This window comes from Malaclemys terrapin, chromosome 2 (genome assembly GCF_027887155.1).
Source record: "Malaclemys terrapin pileata isolate rMalTer1 chromosome 2, rMalTer1.hap1, whole genome shotgun sequence".
Classification (NCBI taxonomy): Eukaryota; Metazoa; Chordata; order Testudines; family Emydidae; genus Malaclemys; species Malaclemys terrapin.
The window spans coordinates 170,281,629-170,296,987 of NC_071506.1; the positions used below are offsets into that span (position 1 = coordinate 170,281,629).

General features: G+C 45.7%; 1 protein-coding gene across 3 annotated transcripts in view; it reads right to left on the bottom strand.

Annotated features, from left to right (window-relative positions):
• Window positions 1–8,867: 8,867 nt before the first annotated feature.
• Window positions 8,868–15,359, bottom strand: part of ELP2 (elongator acetyltransferase complex subunit 2) — a 129,575-nt gene continuing 123,083 nt past the window's right edge. For 2 of the 3 annotated variants that reach the window (XM_054019239.1, XM_054019237.1), the window contains exons 22-23: window positions 11,884–12,027; window positions 8,868–9,034 (exon numbers count right to left, since the gene is read on the bottom strand). In XM_054019239.1, the coding sequence (XP_053875214.1) occupies window positions 9,013–9,034; window positions 11,884–12,027 (166 nt within the window). In that variant the 3' untranslated portion in view covers window positions 8,868–9,012. Of the gene's footprint in view, window positions 9,035–11,727; window positions 12,028–15,359 lie in introns of those variants that run through there. The other variant, XM_054019238.1, reaches the window with a different exon arrangement.

The window sequence follows — 15,359 nt, forward strand, 5'->3', positions numbered from 1 at the left end:
GGGGGTCTGAGATCATCATCCAGTATTCTAGAATGCTGATCCATACAAAAGGAGTTATTTATTTCCTTTTCCTCTTTTAATGTTATTTAAGAATTTAAGCGCTTCAGAGAAAAGAACAGAGCAGCAAGATTTTTAAAATGTTAAATAGCATCTAGGAAATCGAAAGCAGTTCAGGAGAACCCAGAGGAAACTAGTAACTGTCATGTGTAATGGCACAAGCAATTTTATGCCCTGAAAAAGCATAGTGTTCCAGGCATCCAGCCTCTAGAAGCAAAGCAAATAGATGCAGAGTGCATGTTTGTGATTGATCACTTGCTGCTGAATATTATAGGTAGGAATGCACAACAGTAATACCCTTGTACCCCAAGGTTTATTTATGGTTAAGCATAGAGTGGAAATCAATCTGTCATCCAGCAATAATCATCATCTACTCCATGGGAAATTATTTAAATTCACACAGAGCAAAACTGTGTTCAGCAATGCTTTTATTTAGGAAACAACATAAGCTGCAATTACTACACTTGGACATAAGCTTGTCGTAGTCTAGTTGAGACCACTAGGGCAGAGACTAAAAGCGAAGTGTTTTGTTCAGTGCTGAAGTGGTGCTACAGGCTTCATGTTCAGCGGTTTTATTGCCACTATTTTAGACTTGACTTGAAGTGTTTTATATGAGGTTCAATAGTGCAGATAGTGCCAGACAAAAACTACTGGATCTGCGCCTACCAACAGCATCCTCCAGATGAAAAGTTTCTCTGTTTACCTTTAAGAATGTTACTTGTTTCACGCTCTCAGTATTTAGACTTGCTCATCAGTTAGTAACAACATTTCCAGCTGCTCTTAAAGGCCTGCTGAATAAGTGTTTGAAGGAGAACAATTTAGACACTTGACAGTAGTTATAATCAAGGCACACCATAATTTTAATTGAAAGACCAGTATGAAAGTGGATCCTCCCATATTACTAAACTTTCCCTGTTATATAAGCAAGACTCTTCCATATGCAAACTAGAAGTGCCAAGGGAAAGGCATTTGGGTTGCATCGAAGTGAAGAAAGGAACAGCCTGTACTGCTCAACTGCAAAATACAGTTGTTTTAAAGGAGCTGGTAGAAACAAAGTGACTGAGTTCTGGTTGCTTTCTCTTTTCACTTGCTCGCTTTAGTCTTTCCCAGCATCTGGCCTCTCTTGATGTAATAGCCTTCTCATTTCCAGCTCCTACCATCTACAGTTACCTTCCTTTCTGTTTCATGACTCCATCTCTTTTCAACTCTTATCTGAAACCCTATTTTTCCCTCCCTCACCAATATCTTATACATACACTCATGCCTGTTTCTTATTCAACTTTGGAGCTGTATTATTTAATTCTGTCAAACATTTTGCATCTTTAGATGCAATAAAAGATTTGATGTGTTGTTTTACAAACAGTTTCCTGAGCATCACAATAGCTACCTCTATCTTCATAGTGTATATTCTTCTAAATCAGGAAGGAATCTGAAAAATTAATCTTAATCCCAACTCAAGTAAAGAAACTAAATTGTAATATGCAGCGTAATTGTAGCCATGTCGATGCTCAGCTCTGCTTGGCTCAAAAGCTTGTCTCTCTCACCAACGGCTGTTGGTCCAATCCATCTTGTTTCTTTAATGTAAATACACATTCATTTTGAAAATTCATGTGCCATTGTAAAATTTGCTGCATATATTTGTCTGAATTCAGAGTCCAGACTCCTGTTCAAAATCCTGTTTTGAAGTTTCCAGTGAATTTCTGAGCTGTATAAGTATTGCTTGAATGATAGTTTTCAGACATCATGCATGACTTCATTCAGTGCTTAAAATATTCTAAATCTTCCATAAACCTGCTATTCTTAGAAATTCTAGCAGCATTTCATCCTGTGCTTGTTGCATAATCCTAACATATATACATATATATGTACATATATATATATATACACAGAGAGAGAGAGAGAAAGAGAGAGAGATGGCTTTTTGCTGCCTTCTGACAGCATTACCTAGATGTTCTATGTTATCTAGTGGTGACAGTTTCTAGATTCCTCCTATAAATGCAGTACTCCACTGAGCCACTTTGACTTCAGGTACTAGAACCCTGCAAGAAACTGCAGGATATTTACAGTAGAGCTGGAGTAGTAGATGCAGCTTATTAACTCTAACCAATACACAGAGGGATTGGAGTCTCTCAGGGAAGTAGAGGGAAATGGGACTGGGAAACAGAAGGCCTGTGGGGAAACCACTATGAACAGCCAGGTAGGGGGAGGACGCTTAGGCCAAAGTCTATGTTTTGTTGCTGTTACTTGTGTTACCAGCAAAACCAAACCTGAGAAAGGGTGTAAATCCACACATGCTGTGTGGATCAGAGCAGGATGCAAGCTACATCTGCTTACTCTGTTAACATTTGTGCTTGGAATGTATTTGCTTAACTTGTATAAACACTTTTCTTTTTCAAAGGTATTTTTTTAGGCTAATCACTGCAATCTCTTTGATCTTTTAATGAATGTTTACCGTGGAGCAGGGGTGCACTCTGTAAATAAAGGTGAGTCTGATTGCAAAACCAATACTGAGGAAGACCCATCAATTACAACTTTTGTATGAACTTGGTAAATCAGTGCAGAAAGCACTTTGAAAATTGTAACCCAGTCAGTCTTCACAATGACCCTGTGAGGTAGGTTTTATGCCCATTTTACTGGGTATAACGTCATGGAAAATGAGGCACAGAGATGAACGGTCATGCCTAAAATCAGAGAAGAGGCAGTGGCAGAGCTAGAGTTAGATCTCAGCCTATACAGCAGTGCACCCCAAACTTTTGAGGGTTTTGCCCCCCCATCCCTGTCCATGTCCCCTCCCCCCCAAGCCGGGGCCAGGAACGGGGCTGCGGCTCAGGGGGAGGGAGGGGACCGCAGACAAGGGTAAGGGGGCCAAGGCTGGGGCCTCAGCTAGGGGAATAGTTAGGGGTAAGGGGGCCGTGAGCTGAGCCAAGGCTGGGGGCGGCGGGCAGAGCCGCAGCTGGGACATGGTGGTGGGAAACAGCAGCCACACCAAGGCTGGGGATTGGGGCCGTGGCTGGTGGCAGGGCCACAACAGAGCTGGGGGTGGGGTGGGGGCTGGGTGGTGCCCCCTGCCCCACCGCCCAGAATTGGGCACGCCCCACAGTTTGGGCAACCTCTGCTATACAGACTTGCAGCAATGCATGTTATCAACTAGCTCCCTATTAATTATCATACACATTTTACACTGAGTTTCCACACCCAGTGTCACCACTAATGTCACCTGTCACCAACTTGATTCCCACCCACAAAAGGCTCAGAAATGCCAATTTTAATTAAGCTTTCATTTTACATTCCATTCACAGCTAATTAATAGTGAAAAGTGCTTCTTACCAATTGAACTTTCAGACTGAAGAGCAGAACAAAAGAAATATCCTTTAATGATGTGCAAGTATTAAAATACCTGACAGTCAGTAAAAGTAAAACACCAACTATGATGCCAAATCGCGGCAGGTCACCAAACATTGCAGGTATAGCTGTGGGTAGATGCGACTAGTAGCTATTTCATCATACCTCAATTTCCACGGATACACACACACATGCCACCCCTCCGCCTTTTATGTCTCTCACATCACAAATATTTCAGATTTTTCTGGCAAACCCGTCTGAAAAATAGTTGCTGTATAAAGATCAAAGAGCTGTACCAATTAGAACTGGATGACAGGGATACAGTAAAGAAGGAGGGGAAACGGTACACGAGCTTTAGAGCTAGAAATGCACAGGAAAGTCATTTTGCCAGACTGGAATGTGTTTCTGACGTGCGGCTTCATGTGACCCAAACCAGAGGGATATTTTCAAAAGACCCAACCTAAATGAAGTGCATGAAAGAAATACACCAAATTTGAGCAGATACAGCTAAATCGCTAACTCAGACTGAGAGCTTGAAACAAAGAGGAGGGCATGCAGGGCACTGTCCCCACTTTGTCCCTCACCCATGCCCGGATCAGTGCTCTGCTATTACTAACAGTTGGCTAACTCCTGCTCCTGCACTGGGCTGCCTAGCACAGCTGACTACTTATCACCTGGCTTGCCCAGAACCTCAGCTGCAGGGGAGAGCAGCACAGAGCCTGTGAAGGGAAGCGAATGAGTGCTGAACTGGCAGCTTAGCACAGCAGGCAGAGATGACAGTGATTTAATGTCACTTGCCTTTCTCCCACAGGCTGTCTGCTGTTGCCACCATCAAGACTCTCAGGCCCCTGAGGCGAAGGTCATGGCTGGGGGGAAGGGGAGGGGAGAAAAAGAGGGAGAATCTCTGCTGGCTGGCCTTCATAATAGCCCTGTGTTGCTGCTGAAATACCCAGGGAAGGAAGAAGGCGTGCTCCCTCGTCACCTCTTTTCTCCCTTATTTTCCCCAACCCCAATCTTAATATTTCCAATTTCTGTGTACCAGTGTCTACACAATAATGCATCTAAACAATTTAGGTCACATCCTTATAAAGTAAGCATGGAAAGGAGATTGATAGATTCAAGGTAATAAAGAAGCATAAGATACTGGGTTTGTTGCACAGGGATTGTAGCATCTCAAATTATAAAGGAAAAGACTGATTAGAGAGCATGGGATTTCTTTAGAATAATTTTATATCCCAGAACATCTATAAAATACAACCCCAAAGAGGGGCTAAGAATGGTTTTAAAAGAAATTATCAAGGCGTTTAGATGCTGGAAGTTACACTGAAAGCCAGAATAGCAAGACTGTTTCTAAACTTGACCACTGATTCAAAAGACTGAGTGTATTCTAGCCAGAAAACAGGACTGAATGAGCAGTTAAATTGCTCTGGGATCAAAGTTGGTTAATATTTTAAGGTTCCTAGCATGATGCAGAGTGCATGAAAAGTATAAGCCTTGGAGGATCTTGGTTAATTTATGTACTGGAGTCACTACCATGAAGAAAAACTGTATTTCTGTCTTTCTAATGGGAGACTAAGTGCTGAATAGTCTGGCTGCTGCACTGCTGGTCGCTAAAATTACTGCCACTTTTTTTTTTTAATAAAATTTGCTTTTTAACAATGTTTTGGGTCAGATTTATTTTATAACAATCAAAACAGCTCAGCGACAGAGAGGTGTTGGGCCTAAAGCTGTAATCAGTTAAACCCATTCAACCCCACTGAGCACTGAGGGTCAGACAAGTGTAAATGAAGGCAGACTTTAGCATTATATCTATGAAAACAGTAGTGCTGGTGTTGGAATAGTTGCATGCATTGTTAGAAATTGGATTGAGAGCACTTCCACTGTTTTATACACTTTAAACCTAACTCTTGCTCATATAAAATTAATATCTTTGGAATAAATATAACTCAGGCAAATGTTTTGCTGTGAAAAGCAGCACTGAAAGTCTTGAATGCATAAAATAAGCCACAACAAGGAGAACGTTAGTAAAATATTTGTGAAGACCTTGACTGTATGACTAACACAGTGTGATAGATTCTGGCTGCCCCTGCAGAGGGCGGGGCGAGATGGGGCTGGGGTGAGAAGAGGCCATCTGAAGCACTTCTCTGCTCCTTGTGCATATACACCAGGAGCAACCAAAATATCAGTTCTCCTACTCTATGAGCAAAGCTGTCAGGGCAGGCTAGTGGCACCTCTACACAGGTCATGGCAGGCAGGAGCTTGACCAAGAAAGCCCTTCCCTCACCCTTGGCGCCAGTTGTTGGTTGAAGCCTGGCAGGAGGTGGAGAGCATCTGTGTCCCTCGAAGATGGCGATGTGAAAGTATGCATCTTTCAGATCGAGGGCAGCATACCAGTCTCCCGAATCCAGGGAGGGGATGATGGAGGCCAGGGTGACTGTGTGGAACTTCAACTTCGCTAAGAAGCAGTTCAGATCTCGCAGGTCCAGGATAGGTCTCAGACTGCCCTTGGCCTTTGGGATTAAAGAGAAGCGTGAATAGAACCCCTTGTTCCTGTACTCTGGAGGAACGACCGCCACCGCACCTAGCTGTAGTGACCCCTCTATTTCCTGCGCGAGCAGACTCTCATGAGAAGGGTCCCTGAAGAGGGATGCGGGGGTGGTGTGGGAAGGAGAGGTAGAAAGTAACTGAAGGGTATAGCCCTGCACCACTGTACTGAGGCCCCATTGGTACGATGTTATAGATGCCCACACAGGGAGGAAAGGAGAAAGGCGGTTGGCAAGAATAGGGGAGGGAGGATCAGTCCAGTAGGTTGCTCTCAGGCATACCCTCAAAATGAGAGCTTGCCTGCCTGCTTACTGCGGTTCGAGCTTGACTGAGAGGCCTGCAAGGGCTATTGGCTAGGACACATCTTGTAGCCTCTGGATTTCTTATGGGGAGGCTCCTGGCGAGGGTGGCTCCCCTGACCCTGAGGCTGCTGTGGCTTAAACCGCTTGCGGGCAGGGCCAGGAACATACAGGCCCAGCATTTTCAGCTTAGCTGCCGGTGGGTGCAGAGCACCTACTAATTTTTCCCCATAGGTGCTCCAGCCCCAGAGCACTCACGGAGTTGGCATCTATGGCTTCAGGTGTCAGTCTCCCACTCGGAGAGGCAGCCACCGACCTTGTGGGGAGGCTGACTGGAAAACCTGGACATATAGTAACACCCCCCTCACCAGGCCCTGCAACTCTTACTTCTGCACTGCTGCTGGCAGTGGTGCTAGTTTTAGAGGTTGGCACCCAGCCAGCAGCTGCAGCTGTCCAGCTGCCCTGCTCTGAAGGCAGCACCCCTGGCAACAACAGCACTGAAGTAAGCGTGGCAATCCCACGATCCCCCTACAATAGCCTTGCAACCCCACCCCCTATGATACCCTTTTGTATCAGGGCGCCCACGGTTACAACACTATGAAATTTCAGATGTAAACATCTGAAACTATGACATTGACTATGTTAAAAATCCTATGACCATGAAATTGACCAAAATGGACCATGAATTTGGTAGGGCCCTAACCATGAGTTATTTGTCTCAATAATGTTCAATTGCATAAGAGGGAAGAATTCCTTCTATGGTCTATGTTATGCAAGAAGACACAGCACAGTGGGTCCTTTTGGCCATAAATCCATTCTGTTTTTGCTTTTTTTTTTAATTCTGGAAACTCCTACAGGTACATTTCCTTGGTGCCAGCTTGTTCCACTGTGGAGAAATACTTCAATTGTCATTAGGCCAGAGAAAATGGGTGAGAATGATGCTGTAGCCTGGTAGTCAGGGAAAGGACCTGGGAAGGGGGAGACCCAGGGTTCAGTTCCCTGCTCCCATCGCTATTTATCCACAGTGGAATAGCTTCACCAGGAGAGAGAGAGGGAGTCCCACATCAGACTATCCCATAGCCCAGGGGTTACAGCCCTCTCTAAAGAGATGGGAGACCTCTTTTCAAATCCTTTCTCCTCCTCTAGCAGAAAGGGGAATTGAATATGGGTCTCCCACATCTCAGGGAAGTATTCTGCCCCCTGGCCTGGGGCACCACTACTATCTCCTCCTGCTGTTTTGTGTGGAGTGAGACAGGTGCCTCACTCATTCCTGCAAGAAATGACTTTGGCACCTAAGCCACCTGATTCCAGGTGGTGGGTTCCCATTCGTGGACTGTGAGCAGACACAGGCTTCTCTCTATAGCCTGGACATAGATGTCCCTAGATCTTTGGGAGAGGGACAGGGCTTAGGACACACCCCATTTGTCAGAATCTCCCATTGGCTAGTTTAGGCAGCTCCCCACCTGGCAGACTGGCTTTTGTGGATTGCGTTCTATGGCGCCTCTCCCGCCCCACCCCATCCATTGCATAGGGAGCCTAGGTGCCTAACTTGGCTTTGTGGGTCACAGAAATCCTGTTTTTTTTCTAGGCACCACAACACTGAGCATTGCAGTGCCTAAGTCCCTTTGTGGACCCAGGCCTCTGGCCTCCCTTTCCTTCACTGAGGCAATAAACGTACTTTTCACTACCTGTTCTTTGACTGATCCCTGAATTTACAAGAAGACTGCTAGCACAGGCTAGAATAAGGCATAATGTTATCAGCTGCTAAGCAAGCACACTGCCATCATTTCAGCCTACTATTCAACTATTAACCTCACTAGTAGAAAATGCCGATCATCCCAAACTGTGTGGTGATTTTGAGATGCTGACAAGTATCCATTACAGACTAGACCAATAACAGCAAAATCATTTTAGTTGTGTCTTAAATTACAGTAGATTACAGCAGTCCAGAGGCAATGGGAAACTGCTCTGTCTCGTCGCATATAGTCCTGGAAGGTTATTTTAAATTCAGTTCAGGTGGTTTAACTGCTTCAAAAAAGGAAGATTTAATTTGTTTCAAAATGGAAGAGTGATTTGTAAATGTCTTAAATAAGCAGTTCTATTTACTATGCAATCCAAATCCCAATTTAAATAAATGAAAGGAATCACCTATTGTAATAAATACTGTTGATCTTTTTATAGGCATACTGTGGTGCTGAGGAACTGCAAATCCCACAGGTTTCCAGAGAGTGCACAGTACCTCACAGTTGTAAACCCTTTTTACGACACCCTCATGGTTATACCAGGCTCCACAAGATAAAACACAAACTCTAACAGGATTTCATAAAATGCAGAAAACTCCCACTCTTTAAAAGCTTTTTGGTAAAATAATTTGGATTTTACTCTTAATTTTTCTTGCTTTAGATGGAATTTAAAAATTATCTTGTGATCTTCAACTTGTAGTTTTGGGATGAGGGTTATGGAACGCAGAACATGATGCAATCTGATTTGAAGATTGTTCTCAATTTTCTGAAGTCAGATTCAACCCACCCCAACAAACGGTGAGTGAACATTTTATTCCTGGAAGATGCTTATCAGAAGCATTTATTTAAACAACCTCAGTCTAGAACAAATATTTTCCTTTGAATAACGATAATTTTATTTTGTTTTTTCATTTATATATCACAGATTCTGTGGTCCTTTGCTTATCCTTTTTCTTATACTGACATCTGGTGGTCCGCAGAGAAAGAAACAAAATGAGCAGGTTTTCAGTTCAATGATCACTGAAATATTATGCATTTAGAATTTCATCCCTGTGAAATAAAAATACATGGAATTATTCTTCTTTTAACATATTAACTCATGTGCAAGACTGACTTTTTACCATTGCACAGTTTCCGGTCTATAATCCAGATAAACCTGTTTCAGGCCCCAATCTTGCACACAGTTGTGCATGTGTTTAACTCTACCACCATGAGTAGTGCCATGACTTCAGTGTGACTGCTCCAAGTAAAGCTAGAGAGACAAAGTGGGTGAGCTAATATCTTTTATTGGACCAACTTCTGGTGGTGAGAGAGATAAAGCTTTTGAGCTCACACAGAGCTCTTCCTCCAGTTTGGGAAACAAAGGGTGGGTCTACACTTAAAACGCTGCATCAGCGCAGCTGTGCCGCTGTAGTGCTTTAAGGAAGATGCTCTACGCCGACGGGGGTGCTGATGTCAGGGTGTCCCCCTCCCCCCACTCCTGTACCCCATCTCCACAGAGCGGGGGGGGGGGGAGAGACGGACACAACAGGGCTCAGGGAGCTTGCTGGCAGCAGCTGCTGTTTCAACTTGCTGATCTACTTAAAAAGGCAATGTACTTAGAGTGGGATCAGCGTACTTAAAGGGGCAATGCGCATCACACACACACACACACACACACACACACACACACACACACACACACACACACACACACACACACACACACACACACACACACACACACACTTTGGAAAGTGGAGGGAGAGGTGCGCTCCAGTGGGATACTGTGGGTTCATCATCAGATTCAGTTTCCACAGGGAATGTTTGCAGCCATTGCCATGCATCTATTGTGTTTCCTCCCTCCATTTGTGCTGCCTTGTAGCACAGGCGCCGACTCTGTGGGTGCTCTGGGGCTGGCTCACCCAGGGGGAAAAATTAGTGGGTGCTCTGCACCCACCGGCAGCCAAGCTCTCCCCCATTCTCCTCCCCCCCGAGCGTGCTGTGTCCCCGCTCCTCCACCTACCTCCCAGTGCTTCCTGCCTGGCTGCCGCCAAACAACTGTTTGGCAGCGTTAGCACACTCCGGGAGGGAGGGAGAGGAGCGGAAATACGACACGCTCAGGGGAGGAGGCGTGGAAGAGGCAGGGCCAGGGCGGGGATTTGGGGAAGGAGTTGGAATATTGGCAGGGAGGGAGCAGAGTTGGGGCAGAGACTTTAGGGAAGGGGTGGAGTAGGGGTGGGCCAGGGGCAGGGGAATGTCAGGCACCCACAGGAAGGTGGGGAAGTTGGTGCCTATGCCTTGTAGAGTGTGAGGCTACATTAACAACGTATTAACCCAGGGGTCTCAAACTCCCAGGCCGCAGGCCATCTGTGGCCCGAGAACCTCCCCAGTGTGGCCCGCGGGGCTCCAGCAATTTTGTGGCTGGGTCTCTCCCTTGGCACGGCCCCTGGGCGATTTACAATGGCTTCTGCCTGCTCGCTCCACGTGTCTGCTGGCCCCTCCCTGCAGCCCTGGGGCGGGGCAGGGCAGGGCTGTGCCTCCATGTGCTGCCCCTGCCCCGGGCACCCCTGCAGCCAATGAGAAGCTGCAGGTGCAGTGCCAGGGGGCAGCAGCGCGCGGAGGCCTCTGGCCCACCCCACCTTGGAGCTCCAGGTAAGCGGGCCCCCAACCCCGTCCCAAAGCTTGCACCCCAGCCCTTCCCCACATACCCTCTCCCACCTCCAAACACCCTCCCAGAGCCTGCATCCCCTCCCCCTTCCCACACACCCCCTCCCAGACCCTGCACCCCTCTTCCCGCCCACAGCCTGCAACCCCACCCCCTGCCCCAGCCTGCACCCAGCACCCAAACGCCATCCCAGAGCCTGCACCCGACCCCCTCGCCCACCTAAACTCCCTCCCAGAGCCCAACCGCTCACCCCTTCTGCACCCAAACTCCCTCCCAGAGCCTGCACCCCAATCCTCTATCCCAGACCTCCTCTCCCACCCAAACTCCGTCCCAGAGCCTTAGGCAGATGGGGGGCGGAGTTTGGGGGGATGGAGTTTTGGAGGGCGGGTTCTGGGCGGCATGAGTGACATTATTGGCCCGCTGGGAGGATCTGAGGACTGGCACTGGCCCTAAGGTAAATTGAGTTTGAGACCCCGGTGTTAACCCTTTAGGGCTCAGACAAGTGCTAGTTCATCATTTAGCAGTAAGGCATTCCTTGGGAAATATCCCTCCCTCTGATTCCACCACCTCAGCCAAGCTTCACAATCATCATTGCTGTGTACAGTATTAAATTGTTTGCTTAAAACTTATAATCTGTGTGTGTGTGTGTGTGTGTGTGTGTGTGTGTGTGTGTGTGTATATATATATATATCCCTGGGACCTAACCCCCACTATTTACACTAATTCTTATGGAGAAATTGGATTCGCTTAACATGGTTTTGCTTAAAGTAGCATTTTTCAGGAACATAACTACAACGATAAATGGGGAGTTACTGTAATAAGTCTGAAATGTTTTGATACTTCATTTGAAGCCCAAACACAAACAGTTCCTTCCCTCTCAACTGGATGATAGAAGTACTGATTTCTCTACTTATCCATCTCCATGCAGAGTGGAGAAACACTGTCTCCTTGCCACCATTTTTATATCAAGTGGAAACCCCCATCTATTTCACACACACTCCAAAATATTTACTAGCTGGAACACCCAATGTATTTGAAACTTCCTAATACTGCTGGATAAGATAATTATTTAACACTTCAAGACACTACAAGGTGCTATTATTCAAGATCCTTTAATAAATTAGATCAATACACTTGTCAGACTTCCTGTTTTCACAACAGAAAATGGAGTTTAAAAATTAAATGGTTAAACAAACTAAAATACAGGTTCATTTGGCTCAGCTGGGTCTGCTGCCTTATCTAAAGAGCACACCTGTTAACATTTAGTATCTTTACACAGTGGTCATCTCCACAACTTGCAAGCTGCAACCATTCACTGTTGTCTTGGTCGTTATGTCCAGCTCTGCCCACCCGATTTCTCCAGCATAGCCGTTTGATAGCAAGAGTGTGACTTTGGCTGCAATGAAGATGGAAGACATTGAAAAAAAGAATGCATACACCAACTTCAAAATGTCAAACTCAGCTGGACTTCTGAGTTTAAACATCATCATTTATCTAATTAGTGCACTCCCTTTCAGTGCTACCAGCTGAGAAAAATTGACTTGTCATGACCTGAAGGTATTAAACACTCCAGAATTTCTAGGGTTATTAACAACACTAATGACATTTTATCCTCTCACTTGTCAATAATTAAAACGGCTATCAATTTTAAGTTTCACCGCATTAGTTTCAGGTTAAGCATCTCACTTGCTCAGAAATGACACTGCTGACTAAATGCTAGAAACACTGTTTGATGCGTCTTTCAAACTGACTACGTATACATGAGCCAAAGTCACACTGTTCATCTGCAGATCCAAATGTGAATCCCAATTTCTTCAATGTATGGTGGTGGTGGAGGGTGATTCTAGTCCACGGCTCTGATTGGAGTTCATCTATAATTTCTAGTTACAAAATCAGAGAAACACTGTAGCTTCCCTTCCTGTAGTGTACTCTAAAATACTGCTGTCATTTACCAAAGATATCAGTCTAAGGTTTTGAACTGATGATCATGTCCAGGCCGCCAAGATAAAGAGTAGAGTATAATTCCAGTATATTGAGTAATTTTCTTCTTACTTCTTAAAACAGGATGCAATGCATAAGCTAGTGCTTAGGAGCATAATGACTTAGAGCTCGCAGGAGGATGTTTTCACTGCCACTTTTGTGGTTTCAAAATTTTCCATTCCATATTGGAATGAAAACCAAACCTTTTGAAACATTTTCACACAAAACTGATGTGTCTGTGAGTATCTCTCTCTCTCCAGCCAGGTGGTCAGGATATCACTCTGGGCTGTGTCAGACCTAGGTTCAAGTCCCTGCTCTGCCAGATTCACAGTAGTTTTTCATCCCAGATCACTCCAAATCAGGCAGAGCAGGGTGCTTTAACCTGGGTCTCCGACATCCCAGGCCAATCCTCTACCCACCCAGTTACAGGATCTCTCTGAACAAAAGTTTTGTGGAAACGGATGTCTCTGTGAAACGTTTTGGTTCAATGAAATGTTCCTGACCAGCTTTATGATGATTGTTGTATGTGCCCACCAAGTCACTGCAGTACCGGTATGTATGCCTTACGTTCTAATCCTTTTGGATTTGCTTTCTGTATGGAAGGTGCCATATAAAACTGCTTGTTCTATCTACAATGCTTCCTGAGCAACAGTGATGATTAGGATGTTGAATTTAAACTAAAAAGTTATTTGGGCCAAATGAACTGAACTGAAGAATTGGTGTTAAAGTATGACTATGACTTGGGAACAACTATTAGAAAGTCATATTCTGACTGGGGCCTTTCTGGCACAACTAAAGCTCTGCACCAACTCCCAATGAATACAGAGCTGGGAGCCCAGAGTCGATGGCATAGATCAGTAGAATCACCACGCCATCTCTCACTTCCTAGTCCTCTCCACATTTTAACAATGATTTTTTTAAAAACATTTTTAAAAGCTTCAATCCTATTTTACCCTTAAAGGTGACATCAAAGGATTTCTTAAAAACTGGGTTTATGCCCTTTTTGCCTTTCTCTGATGTCTAATGGCAGCCTGAAATAATATTTTTGTTTTTAAAAAGCTTATTTCTCCCTTGGCAATATCAGGAATGCTGATGCTGGTCTTTCCCAGGTTTTGTTGGAGGATATCTTGGGGTTACAGGGGTTGCATATTGTCTTTTTCTGAAAATTTTTTTTAAAGCTTTTGATACACCATAAAAATAGCAAAAAAAAAAAATGTATCTAAATAAATTTAATTCAGAATTCCAATACTGTCCAGATCTCAAAAGAAAGCTCTTTCCTTGCATATGACTTGTGTGATAAACTCAGGACAGACAGTCCCAGAAGGTTAAAAGGCCCTCCTCCCTATCAACTGAGGAGAGGTAACTATAGGTCAACCAGGTTCAGCTGAGAAGCTGTTACCAGAGAATCAATTAGGATCAGCTGATTCCAACTAAGGGCTGCCTGAGACCTTTTTAAACCCTCCTGTTGGGAGAAGAGGGGGGAGGAGAGAGAGGAGGAGTCAAGCTGCCAGTAGGCTAGGAGCAGCAAGACAGCGAACCTCACCAGGAGGGGAGGCTGCATTCCCTCCCATAAGGGAAGAAAAACAAGCCCAAAAGACTGGCTGAGAGAAGGAACGGACTGCCTCTGTGTATCCTAGAAGGACGGTTTTACTCAAGCCTGTCTCACCAAGGCTAAAAACAGCTGAGACTGGTGAGACCGAGAAGGTACCTTGCCACTTGTGGTGTCAAAGGTGGGATCTGTGAGTGAGACTTCGTGGTGAACCATCTCAGGGCAGGATAAATCACCCCCAAGAAGAAGAAGAAGAAGAAGAAGAAAAAAAAAAGGAGGATGTAGTGAAGGCATTGGTGCAGGCCACCGCAGTCCAACAAGAGGCTATCAGGGTTCCGATGACTACCCAGCAAGAGTCAGTGCAAATACAGCAGGAGCCAAATCAATTACTGATGAGCCAGGTGGCCTAGGATCAAGCCACCCTGTATGAGGTTGTGAACCAGCTAAAGGCCCTGACCACTCTGATGCATGGCCCTATGGGACCCAGCCCCTGCGGGCAAGCAACTACTTACAGAAGAGGACAATTGACGACGACGTAGAGGCATATCTCCTCGCGTTCGAGAGAATGGCCCAGCGGGAGGCTTGGTCCCAAGACCAGTGGGCAAGTATCCTTGTTCCTTTTCTGTGTGGGGAGGCCCAGAAGGTGTATTTTGACATGACATCAGAAGCAGCTACAGATTACCCCCAGGTGAAGGCAGAAATCCTGGCGAGGTCTGGCGTGACGACAGCCATAAGGGGCCAGTTCCACGAGTGGAAATACTGGGACAGCAAAGCGCCGAGGTCCCAGCTGTTTGACCTGATCCACCTAGCCCGGAAGTGGCTTCCCCCCCGAGACCCACAGCCTGGAGAAAATTGTGGAAACCATAGTTTTGGACAGGTACATGAGTGGGCTACCACCAGACATGCAAGGATGGGTCAGTCAAAATGATCCCTCCTTCTATGATGAGCTAGTTGCCCTCGTAGAGAGACATCTAGCAGCCCAAGAACTTTCTCGGACCACTGGGGAAGGAAGGCACCAGAATAGGAGGCAAGTCTCTGCGCTGAGGACCCAGGTTGCCATAGCCCCGGGCAGAACTATGGAGGGGAGGAAGGAGGCTGAAGAGCAGCCGGAGATCGCAGAGAGATTTACGGCCTGGGGGAGAAAGACTCAGGGGGTAAGGCCCAATAGCCTGAAAAATAGGGGGCTGCCCCGAGCAGGG